General features: G+C 40.1%; 1 protein-coding gene across 1 annotated transcript in view; it reads right to left on the reverse strand.

Moving 5' to 3' along the window:
- The window catches only part of CFAP54 (cilia and flagella associated protein 54), a 192,905-nt gene that overhangs the window by 104,828 nt on the left and 62,872 nt on the right, over positions 1-25,205 (reverse strand). Inside the window, exons 22-31 of the mRNA XM_077807684.1 lie at positions 24,227-24,319; positions 23,094-23,279; positions 21,800-21,942; positions 18,067-18,214; positions 16,702-16,857; positions 14,566-14,688; positions 12,864-13,010; positions 7,391-7,490; positions 2,819-2,854; positions 474-563 (exon numbers count right to left, since the gene is read on the reverse strand). Coding sequence (XP_077663810.1) covers positions 474-563; positions 2,819-2,854; positions 7,391-7,490; positions 12,864-13,010; positions 14,566-14,688; positions 16,702-16,857; positions 18,067-18,214; positions 21,800-21,942; positions 23,094-23,279; positions 24,227-24,319 — 1,222 coding nt within the window. The remainder of the gene's footprint in view (positions 1-473; positions 564-2,818; positions 2,855-7,390; positions 7,491-12,863; positions 13,011-14,565; positions 14,689-16,701; positions 16,858-18,066; positions 18,215-21,799; positions 21,943-23,093; positions 23,280-24,226; positions 24,320-25,205) is intronic.

Raw genomic sequence — 25,205 nt, forward strand, 5'->3', positions numbered from 1 at the left:
ATTGTGTTAATCGTAAGAGGAGGCACAGCCCAGATTTCATATACCTCATATTTTGCATTGAAAACATGAGCAAATTTGAACTTCAAATTTTAAACTCTTCTTCATTAAAAAGGAGTTTCCAGTTGCAGAAAAGGCATTGCTCTTTATAGAAAAATTTACAAAACATTCTATTTTCAAAATAGGCCCATTTTCAAGTTAATCAGCCAATGTGAAAAAACATCAAATTTTCAGTAAAGTCATAATTTGTTGCAAATATTTCATGCACATATAAATGATCTCCATAAGGAACATTAATAACTATATTGCTTTCAAATGATAAAAGGATAAAAATGGAAAAAATGTTTTCAAATTGTAAAGTGCTTATTACAAACAATGAAGAATAAAAATAACTTCTTAATTATACCTATTACTTTATCAGTATTGGATTTTAAAGAAAAGAAACGGACAACAAAAGCAAAATCCAATTTTCCTACCTTCCCTGTAGGCATTGTTTGCTGTCCAACATGAAATTATAGGGTAGAGAAAAAAAGGATCTTCTTGTCCTGTAATCTCTGGTCCAGTACCTAGATTGATGACCAAGTTAAATAAATCCATGGGACAACTAATAACACAAAAATGATATGTTTTTTTTCTTGAACTGCAGTTGAAGACCAGAAAACACCATCCTTTAGCCCACACTGTATGCTATAAAGATTTCTCACTACTATCACTACTTTTAAAATACTTGTTCTTCTAACATTTTCAGGAAAAGAGAGGGAAGTTATCTACAAACAGATGAAACAGACTAAATGTTTTGAAGGCAATGTCTTTCAATGATCAACACTGGTCACATTTCCTGAATATGGGACTTACCTTATAGTAGTGCATAAAGGAAAACAACTGTAACTCTTTTATATATAACTGTGACGGGGTGAACTCACCCTGCACTGGACGGGGAAGGGTTAACTCCTCACTGTGGGCAGAGTTCATGTCCCTACTGGGCATGCTCCAGGTGTAGCACCAATATAAGAAGGAGCAGTGCATCTCAGTCCTGGGCTGACTGTGGGAGAGGAAGGATGCTTCTTGCTGTCTCCTGCACAGGAACTACTGGAACCCTAGACCGCAGAAGCCAAAGGTGCCGAGACCAAGCAGACGCCCAGCTACCTAGGGATGCCCCAGGGAGATCTGAGCTACAGGAAGTTGCACAGGCCAAGGAACCCGGAGATGCACAGACCACCACCACCACAAGTATCATGGTAGGATGTAGCCCAGGGGGGAATAGCCATTGTCCCCAAGATAGTCAGCATGTTGTGGATGGATCCCTGCTAATGCAGCGGGACATACTCGCCACTGACAGAGCCCTGGGCTTGGATGTGGTGCAGCAGGGAAGGCCTGGGTCCCCTAGCCTGGCTGCCACCCACCCCAACTGGCCAGTGGGCCACACAGCCCTGCCTGGAGGCAAACCCAGGGTATCTCTATTGACTTTAGTTGCTAGGCCTCACTGCCCTACAAACCCAGGGTATGACTATTAACTCTGGCTGCAAGGCCTCACTGCCCTGTGAGCCTGGAGTAGTAGTTCTAGTGACACTGGCCACTAGGCCTTGCTGCCCTGTGAACCAGGGTAATTCTATGGACTCTGGCTCTTAAGCCTTCTTGCCCTGAAGAGAAGGGCTACCTCACTGAATCAGCATGAGGCGCTACTACCCTGTGGATCAGGGTGATTATATAGACTTTGGCCACAAGGCCTTATAGCCCTGCGGATCAGGGTATCTCTGTTGACTTTGACCCCTAGGACTCACTGTCCAGAGGCAGAGGGCAACTCCAAGGATGGGATGAACTCACCCTGCACTGGATGGGATCCCCCTACTCATCACAATAAGATTTTAGTCAAAAGCAACACCAGACCTCAGGCAAGACCTGATCATGGTTGAGAGTATGGGCTGAGGAGTTTGTGGATTCAAGAATCAGGGGTTAAGACTTTGTGTTTGCAGACTGTCTCTTGTGTTAGAGCAGAAAGCTGGAGAAGCAGCTGTGAGCAGGGCACTGAAGGGAAGCAGATAAACAGAGCTTCTTGGAGAGGCACCCTGAGGGATTTTTGAGAAAAGAAACTGCCTGCTGTTTTTTCCACTGAGTTCAGAAAAGCAGAATTATACATCAAAGAATATACCTGGCTTGTATCATCAATTTTTCCTTCTAATGGAACAGGGGCTAACATCTCAGGCCAAATGAGCAACAATACCTATTTTAGCTATCGCCACCATTGCAATACCTCTGAGCACCTCACAACCTTCAATGTATTTATCTTCATAATACTTTTGTGAAGCAGAGCAGTGCTATTATTCCCACTTTATAAATGATGAACTGAGGCACAAAGAGACTAAGTGACTTGATCAAGGTCACACAGGAAGTCTGTGGCAGAGCAAAGAACTGAACATGGGTCTCCCAAGTCTCAGGCCAGTGCTCCACCACTACACTATCCTTCCTCTCCTATATACATTATCTGTGTTCATGATTATGCTATGCAATTTGCTGTTATAATAGCATGATTCAGGTAAAGACTTTACTTTTCCAATCTATTTATTTTACGCTTAGCTGACTTAAGATGCCCAAGTCTATAAATTCAAAGTTATATTTCAGGTTTTTTTTACATATTGCACTAACGAAGATTTTTGCTTTTCTTTTTTAAAAACTTTACCTGTATTTTCCATACACCAATACAAGCAGATAACTATATAGCAAGACCAAGTGCAATTTTTCAGACATATTTTGCCAATACCTATAGACTACTTTCTGTCTTGAAGTACGCATATTTGACAGTCTACAAGAATATATTATGTACCTAAACCCAAAAAGGATCTACAAGACAACCCCCTTCCTAGAAATAAAAAGGGTAAAAATTAAATGAAACAGAGATAGGAATGTGGGGAAAGAACTGGCATAAGACTTAGATGCCATAATTACTATGGCATGTATGTCTTTCATACATGATCAGAGATTGTATCTTTTCTAGTTGTTCCTGTTAGTTCAAGTTAGTTTCTTGCTCAGTGCTGGGATAGCTAGCTCTTTAAGGCAGCTGAGGAGGAAGCAGTATCTATTTTAATCATCTGGAAAAGATCCTTTTAGACATTAGAAAAAAGAGGATGAAACAATTTCTTGATGTTGATTACAAGCACTAACTCTTCTAATACAATCAACAGACACAATCTGAGTGAATGTGGAGAGTTAATATCCAGCACTGATGGAAGCGCTTTAAATATACTGCTTCAGTAATATAAAATGTAGTTTTAGAAAGTGGCATAGGAAAAACTGGCTCTCTGTTGTCTCCACTTCCCTTTGGTGTGTTTGACAAGATCAGCTGTGAATAAGCATTTTGGGGTCCAACAGTGTCTGCTTAAAATTTTAATTTGAGAAAATCTTCAAGAGAGGGAGAGCCTGAATTGTCCTTTTTGTTGTGGCAGATGGTTTCCCAGGTTTCTAGTGAAACAGGCACATTCAGTTCTTGCCCCAATTTCCCTCTTAGATCGTCATCGGGGGATGCTTCAAGTTGTAGATCCACTTACAAGAATTTCCCTCAAAGTGGTTTTTGTTAACATATTTGTTAATAATGTGCTCTAGCATAGAGCACATGTTGCTCGATGACCTAACTGTATTCATTTGGATAGCTGTTAGCAGGGCATCTAGCATTTGTTATAAATGCAGTCACCGGGAGACTTGTCTATTGCTTTGTATTATGTCTTTTATTCTGAATATCCTTTTTCCTAAACAAAGATTTGTAAATGTTCCTTTATCTTGAACTTTTCTGATTTAGATTTTGTGTTTATTCATTTAAATGTTGCAGATACACCTGCATTACCAAGCACCACACTTTAGAAGCACATCGAGTACTGCACATCAAATTGTTGATCAAAATGCAGTCTTCTTTAACATGGTACAGTATTTTATTAAAGAGCTATTTAATTTGAATTGCATACCTCAGTAAGGCCCCAATCCTACAACTTGTTCTGCATGAGAGCATGCGTCCATCTCTGTGGAACAAGTGGCAGGATCAGGACCTAGCTGAGCTACATATTTAATTGGATTGCTGTGCTTTCTTTTTCCATTTGTTAGAGATATTTTCATTGCCAACATGCAAGGAAGTATAAGAAGGTCAGATTTGTAATTAATATGGAACAATCAATGACTCCAGAGTTAGAGTTTTAATCAGGATTTCCATTTCAGGTCCTATTCTCAGTCTCATCTAACCCTCACCTAAACTTGGCACACAAACAAACTTATAACCTAAACATTTTCATTTTTAACGCAGGCTGCACCATTTGTTTAATTGAACAAGCCATTACTGAATTAAAAAGGCAGTGAAATGTAAACAAGTTTGTAATTGTTCAAAAAAGAGCAACTTTCTGGGGTGAACATTTCCTTCACCCCTGGCATTTTCACCCATTGCTACCACGGTTTGCAACGACAGAAACTTCAAAGCAGACAAGGCATCGGTGGCCACCAATGATTTCAGCCACCATGTTGACTAGTCGTGCTCAGAGCATGTATAGACAATATGGTGGACAAAATGTTGCCAGTTAGTGACACTTTATCTACAAGAACTCCCTTCTTGGCTATCGACAATGGAGCTGCAATTGTGTTAGGCTTTTACAGACAATGTCACATATAAGCAGCTGCACCCCGGGTAGCAGAGGACGTGCTTGAAAGCAAGAGGCTGTTGCTGCTACAGCAACCCAAAGATGACTAGGAAGGGCACAGAAAGGAGAAGCTATGCTCCTACAAGACCTGAGGCGGCCTTGATGGGAGGATAATTCTCCTGAGGAGTACAGCAGGCCTGTCACAGGGAAATCAGCCAGGGCACAGAACTCCCTGCTTTTCCAGCTCATGTTTGGACAGCAACTTGTAGCTCATCTTTACCTTCTCCTGGAGAGCAGCTGAAAGAGTAATAAAAGGGGAATTAATGAAGGGGAATAAAAACGTATTCTGTGTATTTCTCCCACTCAAGCCTCTAAAAGTAGGGGAAGAAGTGAAGGAGATTCTGGAAATGAACAGAGGAAGACTGACACTTTTACTGATCACTTAATTCACCTTTTAAAACAAAAGAATTAATAAGGACAGAAAATGATTGAGATGAAGAAACAAATCTTCAAATAAGGCTGAGATATGTATTCTATTCAAGGAATGTGAAAGAATGAGCGCACAGCACCTTTAAGCAGGGTGAGTGGGTATTTACCTGGCTGGCTGAATGAAGGGAACAGTGCTTTGAGGAGAGAAGAGGAAAACTGCTGCAAAAAGGGTCAGCATGGTCGCTGATTCATCCCGTGGGAATGAAGGGTTTAAAAGAGGCAGCTCTGTGTCTGAAGCCTCCCCTTTACACAGAGCAGGCTGAGGGACATCACAGTTCACATTCTGAGGAATCTAAGCGGCCTTGCTCAAAGCAGCATTCTTAATAGCAATTTTGGTGCTTTTGGGATCAGTGAGCTAATGTCTAGGTTCTGTAGGTGCACTGGCGGGCTGGAAGAGGGAGAGCGGGGCTTGGAGTTGTGTGATGTACACTGTCAGGGACAAGCAGGAATATTAAACTTGCGATGGTCAACTGATCAAGGAGGCTGGGGAGCATCTGTTATCTTACAGAAAAGCTGTAAGCTTGGTTCTGCCCAGCAGCGGTGCAGCTGAGTATGGGGGCATAGGCAATTCTGGCAATTGGGCATTGGCATTCAGAAACATATGATACATGTGTGCAACCTTGGGTGGTGAGTCAACATTAACATGTTGTGATTTCATTCCAGATGTTGGAAGACTGGCCCTGGAGGCAGTGGTGTGGCTCTGTGGGCACAGGATTGGGCAGGGGTGTTTAAGTACATAGGTGTATGTTCTAGTGGCCTGGGAACCAGGGGTCAGTGACAGGGCAAGCCTGCATTGGCATGGAAGGAGAAGCATTTATTGGGCCAGCTGATGCCACTGCTGTGCGCCATAGCAGTCACTGACATGATGTGGCACACCTTGGAAAAACAATTTGGGAATGTGTAAAGAGGTTCAATTACTGCCCAGAACAAGAAGGGACTTGTTGTCGAACATGCATTAACAAAGGGTCTGGCAGGGAGCCATGGGGCGCCACCTGGTGGACAAGGCATGACAAATGCTAACGGGGGGAATTCCTTGGTCATAAAAAGCTCACCATTTGGACATCTTGGGGGCACCAAATTATTGAGGGAGGATGGGGTTCCCCTGTAAAGCTTTGGAGCCCATTTTTTTTGGCTGGGGCAGTGAGAGATGTCTGGGAACCCAGGTGGGCTTGGGATGGGGGGGAGGCAGCCAAGCTAATTGCTGGCACCTCCTTGTGGCAGATGTCCAGTGCAGGTACTCCATAGGAAAGGTATACAGTGACTGGATGAATGGCTTGGAGAAGGACTTAAAAAGAGGGTTCGTTAAAAGGAACAAATGGGGGGTGGTTGGGAACTCTTATGATTGGTACAGCAGGGAGCCATTCCCTCCCCTGCACACATTTTTATAGCTCACCTTAACCCTGTTACGAGGGGGGCGGATGGTAAGGTCCAGGCAATGGATTTGCTGGAGGAACCTGGATGGAAAAGGGGGAGCTGGAAGAAGTCCCCCTGGTATTACAGAATAAACATGGGGTTACCTGCACTGTACACTTTTATCTGCCGGGAAGTACCAGACATCTAATAATACAGTTGCAGCCTGATTAAACTCATGTCAAATGTCTCCTGTCCTTCTTTCGGCATAGCTGGACAAATAATCCTTCCTTATCTGATCCAGTATAAGGAGCAGCTAAACATTTCAGTTATTATGAATTATGTATGTACTTGTATGGCTCTACTGTGCTAGGTCGTATACAAATGAAAAAAAGACAATGAGCAAAGAGTCACATGTGACTAGTAATTAGTGACTGTAGTTCACTAATAGACTCTGAAAGACTAGACTTTTAAAATTTAGTATTTTTATGGATTGGGTCAATTATATTTACTAAAATTTACTGCTGCAGGAACTTTAAATTCAGAATGGCCATAAGTCATTAGATTCTCAAACTAGATTGCTCTGAAAAAAAACATACAGGCAGTCTGAACAGCTTGAGGTAGAATATAGCGTAGAGCCCCAGTGCAACTGATAGAGCTTTTAAGTAGTGTATTTGCTTGAATGCAGCAACCGTAGTTGTTAATGAGGAATGAGATATTGAAAGGAAGGGAAGACTTGGTGAAAACAATGCCGTATGTTACTGCCAATCTAAATGAAGCAACAGAAATCATATCTTTGGTTGGTTATATTGCATCCCTCATTTTCCCTCTTAAAAAGAGCCAAAGAACACACAAGCACTTATTTGGCAAAACCATTCTTGAATGCAAAACCATGAGAAACAGTAGAGAGAAGGTAAAAAATACTTTGCTAAAACATCTACCTGGTCTTGTCAATTTGAGGAGGTTTGATTCCAGAGCTGCTAGGTTCTCAGCTGCTTTTTCAACTGCAGCTGCTTGTGACTTCTTTTTACTGTAAGGACTCTAAGAATATCAAGTTATAAATTATTAATACTTAGAATTTATGTAGCTGTAGACAGCAGGTCAATGGCAGAGCCAGGAATAAACTCCAGTCTCTTAATTCCCTGTTTGGTGTCCTAATGTTTGTTTATGTTTTTAATGTAATTTTTTCCAGTGACAACTTCAGATATGAAATAAACTTTATGTAAATTGTGATTTACAGATATCGACTTTCTGTATATTGAATTATTTGGGTATAATGAAACTAAACCAAAAGAGAAAAGTTAAAACGACTTAGGATCTTACCAGAACTGTAATTTTTTAAAACATATTTAGGGAGAAATATACTTAAATACTTGTGGTTTCCTATCCCTTACAAACCCTGAAAAGTCCAGGATGCTGATAACACGGCAGCTTGCACTATCTAAGCGTGCTGCAGAAAAAAATTCTGTAACAAAATATTACTGACCTGATGAAAGGGAGCTCTCTCATGGGCCTCTAATTTTCCTCATCTGCAGGGGACACACATCCTGCACCAATTACTACTATCCAAAGGCTAACATGTGAGTCATTTGCATGGGGAGATAACTTGTTTGTATTTGTTTGGCAACTTGGGTAAACAAGAGAGAATCTTCTGCCCATCTGTCAGTTCTGCTGGTGGTGGCAGGCTGCTTACAATGTGTCGGTTGCAGCATCGAGGTTGTTCCCTATAGTTTGTCAAGATGGGCTTTTGTCACTTCTGAGAAGTGTTTTTTTTTTTTTTATAAGGCTGAGGGAGTGACCTTTGGAACCAACTGTACCCAGTTTCTCTCACTAGCTAACAGATCCACTTCAGAGCTCAGTTAGAAAGTAGTTGCTTTGAGTTGTATATTTCTTTCCTGTCTGAATGACATTCAGTCATCTCAGGAGTCACTTATTTCCTTTATTAAGGCACTGAAGCAGCTAATTGACATGTTCTGTGATTCTCACAGTATCATGGCCAGAAGCTTGATTGATGTATTTCATTTGTGTGGGATAACCTAACTGCTCCACTCCCACTCAGGGAGTGTAGCAGGGTGGTCACCCACTCCTGCCCGGAGGGGCTTAAAACAGCCCAGGAGAGGACTGTGGCTGGGGGCAAGTAGCTCCCAGGCTGATTGGGGAAGTAGGAACAGCTGGGGCCACACCCCAAACAGACCACAGCTGGCCCTTATAAAAGGGCTGTGAGCCAGATGCTCAGACAGTCTTCTCTAGCTGTGGAGAGAGTACCAGAGTAGATGCAGGGCTGGGGAATGCCAGAGGAGCTGGGAGGCTCCAGGCTGGAAGCCTGGCAGATAGCCTAAAACAGAGTACTGGGGTTGGAACAGGGCAGCCCAAGGGTAGGCGGAGGCAGCAGGTCCAACCCCCTCCCTTGCCTGTGATGAGTGGCTTGTACCCTGCAGTCTGCCCCAGTGAATGGGGGCTAGGTGGTGACTGGCAGTAGCCATCTACTGAGGTGAGGTGGGGATGGGGGGCTCCCTGGGGGGAGGAATAGCTCAGTGGTTTGAGCATTGGCCTACTAAACCCACGGTTGTGAGCTCAATCCTTGAGGGGGCCATTTAGAGATCTGGGGCAAAAATTGGGGATTGGTCCTGCTTTGAGCAGGGGGTTGGACTAGATGACCTCCTGATGTCCCTTCTAACCCTGATATTTGATGACCCAGAGACTGTGGGGGTACTGACAAGGGGCAGGACCCAAGGGAAAGGGGCACTGGGGTAAAGAGGGACATGGGGGGGGCCAGCAACAGGCAAGACACCAGCTGACAGGCTAATTCCCTGGATGACCTGCAGGAGACTCTGCCGGGTGCGTCTCATATAGCTACAGGGAGAAATCTAATTATTAGTCAGATTATATCTCCCATGAAATGCCTTCCACTCCTCACTTGGTGAGGGGAGGCAGAGTATTAGGGAGGTCTGTGTTTGCAGAGCATTGTGGAAGCTATAGTCCTGCTAAGGAGCCCAGGGAGAAGAATGGACACCTAAGGCATTCACAAAGCACCCCAACAGCATATTTGAATAGAAATACTTCAGATTTTGGAGAAAATATTTTGGTTTTTGAACAAAAATCAAAAACTTTTAGGATTTTGGACATTTGATTTTTTTTGACAAAACTTAAGTTTTCTTCAGAAAGCTGACACATTTTGTATGCTTTGGCGGGGGTGGGGGAACTGCTGGGAGAAGGCAGCCAGAAACTGTCAGCAATAGCAGAGGTAAAAAAAAGCTGAATCAGGGACCTGGTGACTCTGATGTCATCCTTCTCCAAATCGTTTGTACAACATTCTTCCCCCTGTGATGACTGGCTGTTTGCTCCTACTTCCTCCAACCTCTCCTTCAGGCTCTTCATTTTGGCTTGACTTCACCTGCCCTCCATAACACTCATCCTTCCCCCTCCTTTTAATGTTCCATCTACTTTTCTTATCTCTCTTTTCAGTTAATTCCCTTCTCCTCTTCTCTTCTCCCCCCCACCAAATTAAACAGGCAAAAAAATAAGAGAAACAAAGTTGTGGAACTAACAAGACAGTTACCTGTATATTGTATCTATTCCCTCCAACCTTTTGACTATCTTCTCTATTTAGGTTGTAAGCTCTTCAGAGCTAGGACTGTTTGTACTGTGCCAAGCATAACAGGGTCCTGATCTTTGCTGGAGCCCCAGGCTCTACTGCAATACTACTACTAACAGGATGTAGCTACAAATGAGGGAATATCCCTCAAATAGGAAGCACCAATTGCAGAGGCTAATTTGGGCTGACCTGACCGTTTATGGTATCAACTGCTGTTATGCTCAGTAGGGTTTTTTTCAGGGGGCAATAAGTATAAAAATCAAAAAGCCCTCTCTCCTTAGCTCTTAAATATCACAGTCCAAGGGTAGAGAGTTGTAGTCCACAGATTTGAGTCAGCACTTTTCATACCATCAGTGACTGACCTGGAGATGCTCTGTCATAATTTGAGTACTCTGTGTTGACATGCTTATTTGGTGCGGGGAGGTTTATAGGACTATAATGACTTAATACAACATGAGGCTGTCAGGAAGGGAAAGAATGGCTCCGGACAGGCCACCTTTCCACAAACAGTTGAGGGCTGTTAGAGGACAATGCCAGGACTATTAACTTGGAAGATTGGTTTGTATCAGGACAAAACAAGCCTTCAAACACAAGAGATCAAAAGACTTCTGGCAGATTTTAAAAGGAATGCTCTTTAACAGGGGGCAGCTGTGTGGGGGGAACCAGGCAGAGACAAAAGCACCCACTGGAGTGTCTGAAGATGCTAGGTTTCAGAGTAGCAGCCAGGTTAGTTTGTATCGGCAAAAAGAACAGGAGTACTTGTGGCACCTTAGAGACTAACAAATTTATTAGAGCATAAGCTTTTGTGGGCTACAGCCCAATTCATCGGATGCATAGAATGGAACATATAGTAAGAAGACAGATATCTCTCTATCTATATCTTATATGCAGAGAAGGTGGAAGTTGCCATACATACTGTAAGAGGCTAATTAGTTAAGATGAGCTATTATCAGCAGGAGAAATACTGAAGCAAATACTCTCCAGCAACCACACAACAAAAACACTAACCCAGGAACCCATCCTTGCAACAAAGCCCAATGCCAACTCTGTCCACATATATATTCAAGTGACATCATCATAGGACCTAATCACATTAGCCAAGCCATCAAGGGCTTGTTCACCTGTACATCTACCAATGTGATATATGGCATCATGTGCCAGCAATGCCCCTCTGCCATGTACATTGGCCAAACTGGACAGTCTCTGTGCAGAAGAATAAATGGACACAAATCTGACATCAGGAATCATAACAGTCAAAAACCGGTAAGAGAACACTTCAACCTCTCTGGCCACTCAGTAAAAGATTTAAGGGTTGCAATTTTGCAACAGAAAAGTTTCAAAAACAGACTCCAGCGAGAAACTGCTGAGCTTGAATTAATATACAAACTACATACCATTAACTTGGGTTTGAACAGAGACTGGGAGTGGCTGGGTCATTACACACTGAATCTCTTTCCCCATGTTAAGTATCCTCACACCACCTTGTCAACTGTCTAAATGGGCCATCTTGATTATCACTAAAGTGTTTTTTTTAATCCTGCTGATAATAGCTCATCTTAATTAATTAGCCTCTTACAGTTTGTATGGCAACTTCCACCTTCTCTGTATATAAGATATACATAGAGATATATCTACATCTCTGTCTTCTTACTATATGTCCATTCTATGCATCCGATGAAGTGGGCGGTAGCCCATGAAAGCTTATGCTCCAATAAATTTGTTAGTTTCTAAGGTACCACAAGTATTCCTGTTCTTTTTGAAGATGCTAGACCTTCCTACACTACTATCAGAGGTAGTAAGCCTGCAGGTAAGAAAGAAGTCTGTAGGCTGTTTTAAAATCTTTTTTTCTAAATCCTTTGTTCCTCCTGATAAATAGTACTTTAGATTAAAAAAATCTGTCTGGTCACTGTACATCCCTGCTCTCAGACTCCTGAAGGGAAGCAAAACAAGTACCTGAACTCGGTCAGTCCCATAGGGTAAGCACAATTGATACACCAGTTACTGTCACCAAGGGCCCAGTGGGAAAGTGGAATTGCAGAATTCCCCACCCTGGAACAGACGAAGGCGCAAGGCCCAACACTTGAGGAGGTGTTCTCAGAGAGACCAAAAATGAGACATAGGTGCAGCTAGCCATGTAACTTTGACACCATCTTTTTCCTTCCTGAGAAGGACTTTAAATCATCACCTTCAAGAGTGAGAGACAAAGGGAGGAACAATGGTATATTTTATGTCTCTTTGAGGAAAGCTGACAGGAGCCCACACCTCCAGAGGACCATCAACATGACTGATGATTGCAAGGTTCACTGGAGCCTGTGAAGTACTCTGACTGCATGATAACCTCAAGGGAGGGCATATCCAGAGCCAATCCCTGTGTTGTTCTCTTGCAGCCCCAGGCAGAAATGCACTCAAGTCTGAGAGGGATGAAGTGGTTTGTGGGGAAGGAAGGTGCTATCAACAGCACCTCTGAAGATGTGCAGCAGCAGCAATGAGAAAGTTAAGTTTTTCTCCAGTTCAGTAAACTTGGGATACTATTTTTTCAGCGTTTCTTTAGCTCAGCAGTTTCACCAGTTATTTATTTCTGTCATCAATAGTGTTTCTGAAGACAAGGTATGAAGTGCAGTATTCAACTATGAAAATTGTTTGATTAAAATTAATTTCAACTTTCCATGGATGTAAGTGATCTTCTATGTGATCTCTGATATATTAAAGAATGTATGTCTTTAAATTTCTTACACTCTCCTATCAGCAATGTTTTGATGGGGTGCTAGTATGCAACATCCTACTTATAGAAAAGAAAGGGAAAATGAAAAAAAGATTACCTCATCTTCTGTTTCTGTGTCAATTTGCATTTCTTCAGTACTACTGAATTTAGACTGTCCGTGGGATGTTTGTGAGGAATCCAACAATTTTTTCCCATAGTTAATAATAATTAATGCTAGTTCATATTCTTTCCATGAACGCAGTACCTGTTAAACATCTATTAATTAATTTTTTTCTTTTCACATAATAGGTAACATTTACATTTTTCCTTCGTTGTTTAACTGGGAAATATATGACTATTAGAGATATTAGCCAATGACTAAAACTCCACATTTAATAATGTACAGTGCAATAACATCAGTTTATTGATGAGGAATTGTAAACTTGAAGAATTTAGATTAGAATTTTCAAATCTTCCTGTCCAAGTGTCTAAATCTGTAGTTATGAATCTCAGTTTATACACCCTCTTTTGCATGTAGATTTTTTTTTCAAAGCTGTAGTAGGCACATTGCTGCTTTGAAAATCTGATTTGATATGTACACACTAACCCTTTTGTTCCATTACCAGGTGTTGTCTCTGGGGAATGCAGAGAATCTCTTCTTCACAAGTACCTAACCACTTCGGTATGCCCTGAATTGGTCTAACTTTTCAGCCACCTCCTCTGGCTAGGTGCTTTCCCACCTACTTTAAAAATACTCTATTGTGCTCTTGACCAGGCCCATAATTCAAAATACTAGGTGCATCACCCATTCACCCCAAATGTTCCACAGCCTTACAGGGACTTTGAATCAAATGTTGACAAATCATTGTATGCCTATGTTCCACTTCAAGATTTAATTAGGCTCCTCTGTCCCTACTAAGGCATATAAAATGCATTAAAAATTCCAGCCTTAGTTCCAGTTTCTATTTACTAAACCAACACTTTCAAACTAGGGTAACGAGTTTAGGAGCCTAACTTTAATGTAGGAATCTAAATAAAGTAAGTGGCCTAATATTCAAATGTACTGAGAAGCTGCAGCTCCACTGAAGTAAATAAAGAACTTCAGGGGCATAGCAACTCTAAAAGTAAGGCCACTGATTTATGTTCCTGAATATGGACATAGGTGAATGACCAGAGGCTCTTACATTTGTAAATTTTGGGCTATTCTTTATTAGAAAATAAGGCGAGTTAGGCTTGATGTCAGAAATGACTTATTCACCCAGGGAGATAGTTGTATGTAAAACTGTTTACCTTCCATCATAGTGGGACCAGAAGGTAGACTAGTGGTAATTTCCACACTAAGATTTGTTACTAGTAAGGCACTAAAAGTCATCTGTTAGACCAGATAGGGATATTTCACACTATAAAAATAAGCACTCCATTTTATGACCTATTATACCACAACTAAGATTTTTCATTTCTAACATACAGTCCAATAAAGAATAAAATGTAAAGTTTGTGAAATCTAGGTATCACAAAGTACAAATGAAAATGTGGTCACTGATTTCATCCAGTAAGTAACAAATAAATCTATGCCCTGAACAAACTACTTTATAAAGTTTCTGATTTTTAAAACTTCAACAATAACAGTATTACTAAAATGTGCTGATTCAAAATATGCCTGTAAATAGTTTTTATACCACTATTTCTCACTTTAGGCTTTTATTCAAGAGTGCCAAACTTTTCTTAAGGTCAGATCAGTAAGATGAAGGTTTGTCTAATTTTTTCATGTTATATACTGAGCCTTAAGTCTATAGTCCTAAACACACTAAAGAAAATACCTGTGCTGCATAAAAGGAGGAGCAAGCTATCATATGCTGAATACTTTCATAACAACCAGTCTGTTTCCTCTGTAAGGTAGAACTTGGGACTTCTTGCAGGACTGTTAGACATTTGATGAGGATCTGAAAGTACAAGGATTACAATATGAAGCACTAAATCTGAAGAGATTTTCCAGGGTCCGTGCCCAGCAATGTATCATCTTGTTCTACTTGACTGCAATCCTTAAAAATAGTTCACTGAATACACAGGGTAAGATCCTAGCCCCATTGAAATCAGTAGTAAATGTGACCAAACTTTCACTCACTCTGCCTACGGTAATAGATATAAAAGTGATAGGTATTTTTGCTGTTTTAATTAGTCAGAAATAAAATAATTTATGATTATAGTATGAGATAACATACTCAGATGGCTCTGTTGCAAATTGTTTTGAGCTGGTCAGAAATTTAAATGAAAAGCAAATTCACAATTTTTTGTTTTGCAGTCAGTTCTAAACATAAGAGATGGATTTCTCCCCCCCCAACCTTGTTTAACAGATATGAAAAGTGCATATTACCAAATTACTGTCCATTAGAATAAGGATCTGAACACGGAAGCTATGTTTCAATAGACTGGTTGTGCATTTTGTATGATATCACAGCCAATAACTACCCAACTGAGAGATTATCATTAGACAGATACAGTATGTGAACAAAAAGAAAAGGAGTACTTGTGGCACCTTAGAGACTAACCAATTTATTTGAGCATGAGCTTTCGTGAGCTACAGCTCACTTCATCGGATGCATACTGTGGAAACTGCAGCAGACATTATATACACACAGAGATTTCATGATCTCCTTTTCTTTTTGCGAATACAGACTAACACGGCTGTTACTCTGAAACCTGTCAGTATGTGAACAGAATCTCTCTGCCTTTTCCCAGTTGCTCTCATCCCATCTCTAGTTTTAACACAGTAATTATTGCTAGCTGTTTTAACTTATTTAGCTCAGTCTAACTATAAACTGGAATCTATTTTTGTTTTTATTTCTTGATCATGAGTTAGTCTTTGGATGCTGCCAACAATATGTTTAACTGAATCCTTGATGAAACTAAATAGTATTTATGCCAAACACAAAAATGGAGGGAAGGGGGCTCAAGTAGTCCTTCAGTTTTCATTTGGAAGATGCTTGCTTTTGGAAAGGGGCTTTGTTTTTAAAAGAAAACATCTCTCCATTGAAAACAGAAAGTGAGTTATCAAGACACCTGTTAGGGGGCTTATTCCTTCACCCACTTTGTTCAGGCGAGAAGGACCAGGGAAGTAAGAGCAACACTACCCGAAGTCCAAAGGTGCAAACAATTCGATGTTTATTGGGGTGAACTTCCAGCAAGAATGATTCCAGTTTCCTTCCTTAGTGTCCCCCTTCCCAGCTCTGACACTACAGAGCCTTACACCTGAGTCCCTGTTCCCATTCCTGCCCTTAGCCAAACATGATTCCAATTTCCCCACCCCCATTCCCTGTTCCCATTTCCCCCCCACACACACACACCCACTTCCTGATTGCAGACTATATAGTAAAACTTGAGTTCTGCTTAGCTATACCTTAACCAATCATTTTCCTGAAATTTAACTAACTAATCCTAACATATTGTAACATGATTATGTAACCAATTATATCCCACCACCTTAATTAGTTTACACCCAGCAAAATTAATTATACAGCAGACATGAACAATCACAAAACCAGACAGAGATTATACATACAAACAATAGGTGCTATTGGGCTGTGGTGGATTTAAACCATGGCAGAATCTGGGCCATAACCTCTAACTATATTCCATTTACAAGCAGTCTACTGCTGCCATGGTTTAAATCCACCACAGTACCCCATGAATTCAAGGGAATTACTCTGAATTTACACTAGCATATCTGAGAAAAGAATCTAGATTCATGGATTTTAAGCTATACAGTACTGGACATGCATAGAATAAATACCTTGTTTGTTGTGAAGTTATCAAAAGCATTAAAAATTTTGCTCTCAATAAGCTCCTAAGAACACAGAGCCTACAAGTTTGGTTCACCTTCTGTCTACTTCATTATATATTAAATTTTAAATTCAGAAGATTTGTATGCAAGCTGCCTCTCTTTTAAATGATCTTACCTGAACTACTGGCACTGAAGCAATCTTGTGATAGATAATCGGAGCAAGGAGACCATAACATTGAACAACAGATTGCAGGGCATAATTTGCATCATTTAACCAATTACTGAGTTCAATCGCCACTACCATTCTCTCACATTCAGCTAGTCTAGCAACCTGTAAATGAACAAACATTTTTATTCAGATGTAAATTCTGTTTAAATTACTTATCTCAGAGGGTAGAAGAATAAAGATATTTTGTATCTTAAGCAGCAGTATAATTGCTAGGATGTAGGATGTGTGAATTTGGAATAAGCTTTGCAGTGATCCCTGCTAGAAATATATAAGAGAAAGCAGTATTGTCAATGACTCCAAAGGAAGACTGTGATTGTGAACTAATTGTGACGTTTGACTATAAGCTTTCAAAGCCTTTGACTCAATCTCAGTTCCTTTTTTACTGAGCAAGGAAAGAGGCTGTGGCACAAAAAATTTTTTTTAGCAAAGTAGAAATTTCACATGCTAACCTCTCTCATTTGATTGATGGGAAGGTATCAACTCCCTTCTTAACCTGACATTTTAGGTCCCAATTCTGCAGCTCTTGCTCATGTGTGCAGGCCCAGTGAAGTCATTGATATGCCTCACATGAGTAGGGGCTACAGCATTGGATCCTTAGACAAAAGAAGTGCAATGGGACCTGGAATAGAAATGGAGTGAAAGTTGAGTTGATATAACTTTGCATTGTTATCTTCAAGAAATACGATATCACGCTTTTTGGGAGTAAGAGAGGCAAGAAAGAACTCAGGCTAGTATGTCAAAGATATCCTATTACAAGTTTAACAGTAAAAAAAAAAAAAAAACAGGTCAAGTCACAAAAACATTTATAAAGAAAAAATTCTAGCAACATTGAAGTAGCACAACATTAACAATGATTTTTTCCTCTTTTTTTAGGACTTGATCCAGACCCCACTGCAGCCAATGGAAGTCCTTCCATTGGTTTCAGTGTGCTTTTCCCCTTAATGAGGGAATAATTGATCTGGAAACAGCCCTTTTACCAAAGATACAAAAATGTCAGCACGTGTTAACAGACCTTAAAAACACACAAAGAAAAGGAATACTTGTGGCACCTTAGAGACTAACAAATTTATTTAGTCTCTCAGGTGCCACAAGTACTCCTTTTCTTTTTGCGAATACAGACTAACACGGCTGCTACTCTGAAACCTTAAAAACACAGAAGATTGTATCTTGATGGATACCATGCTAATGAAGAATGTGAGACACTGCAGTTACAGTTAATACATTGTAAAATATACCAGTGAATTTTGAGATGCAACTGGTCAAATCAAAAAGATAAACTCAACCCCAGCATTAGTTTTAAGCCAAACATACTTGTCCATTGTACAGTATCTCTTTCGAACAAATGGAATCACAGAAGAGTGCTCCTTCCTTAACGTTAATCTCATTAATAATAAAAATGCTCCTAAGAAAGAGGTGCAAGAGGATTGGAGAAGTCTGAGATACAGCATCAAGACATAATCTACAAAATACAAAAAAGGAAAAATAATCTTAAAAGTACATAATTACAATATAGACATTCCACATATAAACTGCATAATTTGTGAAAATACAAATTCCAATTATAACATAAATCAAAAGGATTAATACAGCTGCTGCTGCTGCTGATGCAAATGAGATTAATTTCACTTAACTCTGTCCAGTGATGTCAGCACTGGACTAGGGGAGAAAAGTCTCCTGCTTTGGCCTACTCAGGGCAGCTAGTACCCCAGGGTGGCTTTTTTCATTGTTCTTCCTTTTAACATAGTCATGCTATTGTATCATCATCTTTTGACAATTTGGAAGTTACTTCAAGGATATAACAGGCTATTTACTTTTTAATCGGTTTCTTCCTCTATGGCTGTCTTTTATTATTATTATTTTGTGTTGTGGTAGCACCTAAAACAGGGGTTGGCAAACTGTTTGGTCCGAGGGCTATGTCTGGGTATGGAATTGTATGGCAGGCCATGAATACTCACAAAACTGGGGTTGGGTGTAGGAAGGGGTGAGGGCTCTGGGGTGGAGCCAGAAAAGAGGAGTTCAGGGTGCGGGAGGAGGCTCCGGGCTGGGGAAGGGGGTTGGAGTGAGGGCTCAGGCTGAGGTAGGGCTGGGGATTTGGGGTGTAAGAGGGTGCTCCAGACTGGAGAGCAGGAGTGGGGCAAGACAGCTGGATTAAATCGGCTGGCGGGTTGGATGTGGCCCATGGGCCTTAGTCTGCCCACCCCTGGCCTAAAAGCTCTATTCAGGGATCAGGGCCCCCACTGTGCCAGCCATTGCACATACATGCACACTGAAAGCACTATTCCTATACCAAAGAGTTAATTAAGTATTCATAATGTTTTCCTTTTTCTGGTTGATGTTTTGGGGCAAAATTCTCAGTGCAGTATTTTTGTGCTTTTTCCAGAGGATTTCTTCTTTTTTAAATCCTTAGCCTGATAGCTTCTAACCTGCATTTTTATGCTATAAAGAGTAAATTATTTGCTTCCCTTCACTGATTATGTCTCCTATAACAGTGGTTGTCAACCAGGGGTACCCCTAAGGGGATGCACGAGTCTTCCAGGGGGTACATAAACTCATCTGGATAGTTGCCAAGTTTTACAACTGGCTACCTAAAAAGCCCTAGCAAAGTCAACACAAACTAAAATTTCACACAGACAATGACTTGTTTATGCTGCTCTATATCATATACAGTACAATATTTATAGTCCAATCGATTTATTTTATAATTATATGATAAAGATGAAAACGTAAGCACTTTTTCAGTAACAGTGTGCTGTAACACTTCTGTATTTTTATGTCTGATTTTGCAAGCAAGCAGTTTTTAAGTAAGGTGAAACTTGGGGGTATGCAAGACAAATCAGACTCCTGAAAGGGGTACAGTAGTCTGGAAAGGTTTAGAACTATTGTCCTATAAGAAAGCTGAAAATAAAGGAACGAAGGGTCTGTAAACCTACACTTTACAACTGATTCATATAACTCAAAGTTGGATATAGTTTCATCAAAGTTAAATTTGGAACAAAAAACATTACGTGTTTAGGAAAAAATAAGAAAGATTTGGAAAAAAGATAATGAAAAACCAGTGCAAAATGGGAGTACTATGGGCCTGTTCAGGTCCCAAAATTTCTAACAAGGATTTAAATTAAATAATGCTTTGTACTTCACAAAAATAAGCTTACAAAAGACTTTATAATGTGTATTTATATGAGACTATTAGATACTCTGGAATCTTTGGAAAGGAAGGAGTCTTGCCAAGTCTGACCCCCAATTATTTTTTCAAATAATATTTTGTATACTTTCCTAATTTCCCTAATTTATAGCATTGTCTCCTTTATTGGAATCAACTACAATGACTCTGGTCTTGCTGTGGAAGTGGGAATGTATTATGATTACAATATGAAGAAGTAAGAGCAATATATGTTTTTAGAAAAAGAGTTATTTTTCTTAATATCCTCTGTGCTCTGAATTCTTTACATTAGGCTTTTAATGTCCTGGGTTGTTTTTGGCAAAACTGAAGCTTATGAATATTTTATTTATATTTTATTTCAATAGTGATGCCAAAGTTTTCTAATTTACACAATAATCCCTAAAAGAAGATGAGGATGTATACTAGATGTTTTGGATAAATGTTTGTTAATCTATCAGCAGTCGACATACATTTGATTGTATATTGATTTCTCTTTTTGTATATTACTTTATACATCAAAACGCAATGTGTCTTTTCCTCTTATCTTTTCATTACAGGTTTGCTTGCTTTTGTGACTGTACCTATGGCGTTTTAATGGACAGTTGAATTAAAACTTTTGTAATTATGAAAACCTTATAATACTTATTTCCATGTCCTTTATCACAGTTATATAGTTGGAATTTTATTTAGTTATAGGTAGCATAATTTTTAAAGGATTACTCCTAAAATATTTTAGTATATTAAAAATATACTGGCAGATTTTTTAATTAATCAAAAACAATTTGCAAATATCCACAGATTTTGAGTGCCCCACTTGACACCAGAGACCTGGCTTTCAGCATTTCTTGAGCCCCTGTTGCTCCCATTCATTTCAATTGGAATTGTAGGTGCTCATTCCTAAGCCTACGATTTTGTCATAGAGGTCACAGAAGTCACCGACTCCGAATTTCCAAAGACCTCCATGACTTCAGCCCCGACAGCTGGGAGCGTCCTGTTGCCTCCTGCAGCAGCAGGGAGCTGTGAGGTAATCCCGCCACGTGAGGCAGCAGACCCCCAAACTCCAAGCCTCTGTGGACAGTGGGGGTACCCCACAGCTCCCCAGCCACCGTAGGCAGGGGGATCCCCGCAGCTCCCCACCGTGGAGGCAGCAGGGGGATCCCCAAAACTTCCTGCCACGATGGTGGGGTAGAGGGACCCCCGCAGCTCCCTGCTGCGCAGTGAGGGTGGGGGACCTCCATAGCCCCAGGCCACCGTGAGGAGCAGGGGGGCCCCCACAGCTCTCCACAATGGCGGCAGCAGGGGGATCCCAGCAGCTCCTCACTGCCAGGGAGAGGGCAGGTGGACCTTGCAGCTCTGAGCCCCCACAGATGGTGGAGGCCCCGGATCTCCCAGACACCCCTGCAGCTGCCCAGCTCCTTCCCATTTTATCATGGATATTTTTAGTAAAAAAGTCAGGGGGCTTCCATGAATTTTTCTTTACTGCCCCTGACCTGTCTGTGACTTTTACGAAAAATATCCATGACAAAATTTTAGCCTTACTCATACCATCTGGAAGTCTAGATCCAGGCGCCTTGTGCTTGGCATCAGAAAATGAGGCTAACAAAATTAATGAACAATTCCTAAAAATTTAACCTGTCTAGACTGAGAAAACACTGTTACAAAGGAAAAATATGCAAATACTAGAGATACCATTTATAATGAAAACTCTGTGCTAATTTCATGACACTATATATTTTTGTATGACAAAGTTAACAATTGTGATTTATTTTTAGAGCATTTTTCATGCTAGGAGTATCAGCACAATTTCACAGCTTGTTACTCTGCAAAATAAAATGGTACACATTTACAATTGACTGCTATTTAAAAATCATTTTTGGCAATTACCTGTTCTGAGATATAGTCAAATTGTTGCTAGCAGAAATAACTGCTAGATCAGCAGATGGTGTTGAAGGAGCCAAGACAAAATAGTCCCACATTGGTGAAAATGCTTTTTTGGCTAATGTATAGTTATCTGTCTGATAGGCAATCTACAAGAAAAGCATAGTTTTGAAATGACATGATTTTTATACTAAAAGTTGTTACCAAGTAATATCATTATGAATGTGTTAATTCAAATAAAGCTGTTGACTTTCCTTGTTGTTTACATAGCCATACCAAGTCAATTCTCACTACAGTAATAAGCAAGGTTTTAACTCTTGTAATTCTATCCCCTTTCTACATTTCATGGAAGTTTATAACATTTGTGAGAATACTATCAGAACCATATCTGAGTAAAATAAATATAACCTCCATTTGATTCTGCTAGAATTTGTAGGACTTGAGTTTCAGCACTAGCATCAGAAAGGGTGGAACAAGGCCTTGGTCATTCAGCTGCACAGAGTCCTGTATGGGAATCATGTAGGTGTTACTACACTTTGCGTAGCTGTACTAACTCCTTCTGGGTTTCCTCTACAACTGCTACTACTGCAGCAGCCATGGATGAGGGGATGCAAATGGAGCCACAAAAATGAGCAGCCATTCATGTGCACAGCTCTTGCCTCTGCAGATCTAGGAGAACCTTTCTCACAGCTTTCCAAAATCAGCAGGGCTGGAAGGTTTCACTCTCTGCCCAATGTGCAGCTCCCTCAAATTCCTCCTTGTTGAGACGACAGTTTACAAGAAGTATAACAAAGTTGCCTCACAGAGTTTTCCTGAAACCTGTTGCTGGTTTCTCCTTTGGAGGGGTTGGATTTAGCTCCTGGAAAGTTTAATCAAATCTTTAATCCCCATTCCTCAGAGTCTCATTTGAATGATCTCCTGCTGTTGGCCTGAACCCCAAAAAGCAAAAGGAAAGAGGAGGATGCTAAGGGAAAAAAAACCCCAAGAGACTAAAAAGGGATTAAACAGGAAGCGACCGACATAGAAAAAAGAAAGAAAAGGACAAGAGACGTAGTCCAAAAACATCTTCCCCCTTAAGATGGTCCCACATCGTTTTTGAAGTCAGAATTAGTAAGAGTGCTAAAGTCTATCGTTTGTTGTTTTAAAGTTGTGATTTGTCCTAATTATGTTTGTTGGCAAGTCCTGAAATTTTATCTTGGAACCTGACTAAAATAAGGTTTGGAACCACCATTCTCAGGGACAGAAACAAATCTTGAACCAAATTAAAAACATGTATCTATTCATTAAAAATCCAATCTACCTGAGTCAGGTATGCTCGAGCAGTAGTAGCAGAAAGTGGTGGATAAGCAAGGATTGGTTTAGTTGTTTCCCCAATGGCATCACCAATAAGCTTTCCATCCGAGGAGTATGCTGCAACTGCAAATATGTACTTTTCATTGGGATCTAAGCCTTTTATTTCCAGAAGGCTTTTTCCATCAGCTGGTATCTGTTAACAAAAATATTTCTAATTATGTGCACTGCATATAACAAAAAAGTAAATAAAATACAGTAAACCTTTATTGTAAGACCTTCTGGGTTTTTTTAATCACTTTTCATATAATCAAAGTTACAACCCATCAAATTCACTGATCCAAAGAATGTACCTAGCCTATAAAATATGTGAAGTTTCCATGGCAGATGTCATGGAATGTTATGATCAGATTATGTTAGTATACTTGGAGAAATTTGTAAGGCAAATAGTCTACAAGCTTCCTTTCTTGAAAGCAGAAAGAAAAAAAGTATTAGGCCCTTTCTGAAGGGTGACTGAGGACACACAGAAGAGCTAAGTATATAGCCTAAAAGGGTTCAAGTTCTCTCTCCCAAAAAGTATAGTGGCCTTCATGTTTGAATGTGACAGCTACTGAGGAGTGACACCTTCAAATCTCCAAGAGTGGGGTGAAAATAAATCTAAGGTAATGTCCTTTAAAAAAGGAAATATAGCTCCATCTCTGTTTTTACTTAATAAAAATATCAAAAGAACTACCTTTATTTATTTCTCAAATCTGTTTTAAATTTCTCCTTGTCTATTTCTATATTCTTATAAGCAGCTAGTGATAGAAATTGTAAATAAATTTCATACTTTCATCTGTTTTATTCTTTATTTTGTAGAGACTTCCTTGAAGAAAACAGCTATAGTAAAAAGGGACTCTAATGTAACCATCTCGGACACATTCTAGGTATTATTCCAAAAGAGTTGAAGGTAGAGTGTCTTAAGATCTGCAGAACTTAAAACACTTCAAATAAAGATCAAAAATATACCAAAGATTTGGCCAACTAGCTGATTAGATACAGATGAGGAATGGAGGAGGTGATAGATACACACTCCAGCGAAAGCTGTATAGTGAGTCATTCAATGAGGGAGAATGACTTGCACAGGTTTTATCTTGGTCTTACCTTTTCTCCTGCATTTGGAAGATGATGATTATTTAACCTTACTTTTAAATTGCTTCCTGCTGCTATGCAGCCCAAAATACTGTACCAGGAAACCTTTTGAGAAAAAGACATCTACCATTATCTCTAATTTATTAAAATTTACTGTGAGAAGCAATATTGTCTAATGAAGAATTTATGACATTTTCTGAATACGAATAAGGGCTTTAAAGTGAATGTCATTATTATGAAAGTTGTTAGATTAATGGCACTAGAAAATGATTCCACAGTTTAGTAAGAAAGCAGGTACAAAAACACACAGTGACTAAGGCTATGTCAACTCTACAAGCAAGGGGTGTGATTCCTCTGCTCACACACATACATACTCACACTAGCTCAATGAGAATCAGACCCCCTAGCTCAAAGTATAGACATAGCCAAATACGTACACTGCTGCTCTACTGTCTTTCCAATGAGGCTCATACATGACCCAAGGGGACCACCTCTACAGGTGAGAGAGTTGTTAGGTTTTCATGCCCACTCATTCGGTCCTTTTACTCTCAAATTGAACTGCCAATAAAGGTGCCATTTGTGATGGTGGTTTTAATGATGTGGACACCTGGGCCCTGACCCAGCAAAGTACTTAGACAAATGAGCACGTGAGACTGGACCTTATCCAGAGCCCACTGAAGTCTATATAAAAACTCACATTGACTTTAACAATGTTGAAATGGGCCCATTAACTTCAATACAACTATTTACATGCATAAAATTAAGCTTGTGGTTAAGTGCTCTACTGGATAAAGACATTGTCCACTAGGAAATGAATCACCTCAGTTTACATACAATAGGTCTATGAATAGACCACAAATAAGACTGAATTCAAATCCATAATCTAAAAATGAAATACTCCATCCCAGAGTCCCTTAAAGCATGTAATTATGTTGGCATCACTCAGACTTATTTTGTTTCTCTACATTTCGAGACACTGTGTTATTTTGTA

This window comes from Eretmochelys imbricata, chromosome 1, assembly GCF_965152235.1.
Source record: "Eretmochelys imbricata isolate rEreImb1 chromosome 1, rEreImb1.hap1, whole genome shotgun sequence".
Classification (NCBI taxonomy): Eukaryota; Metazoa; Chordata; order Testudines; family Cheloniidae; genus Eretmochelys; species Eretmochelys imbricata.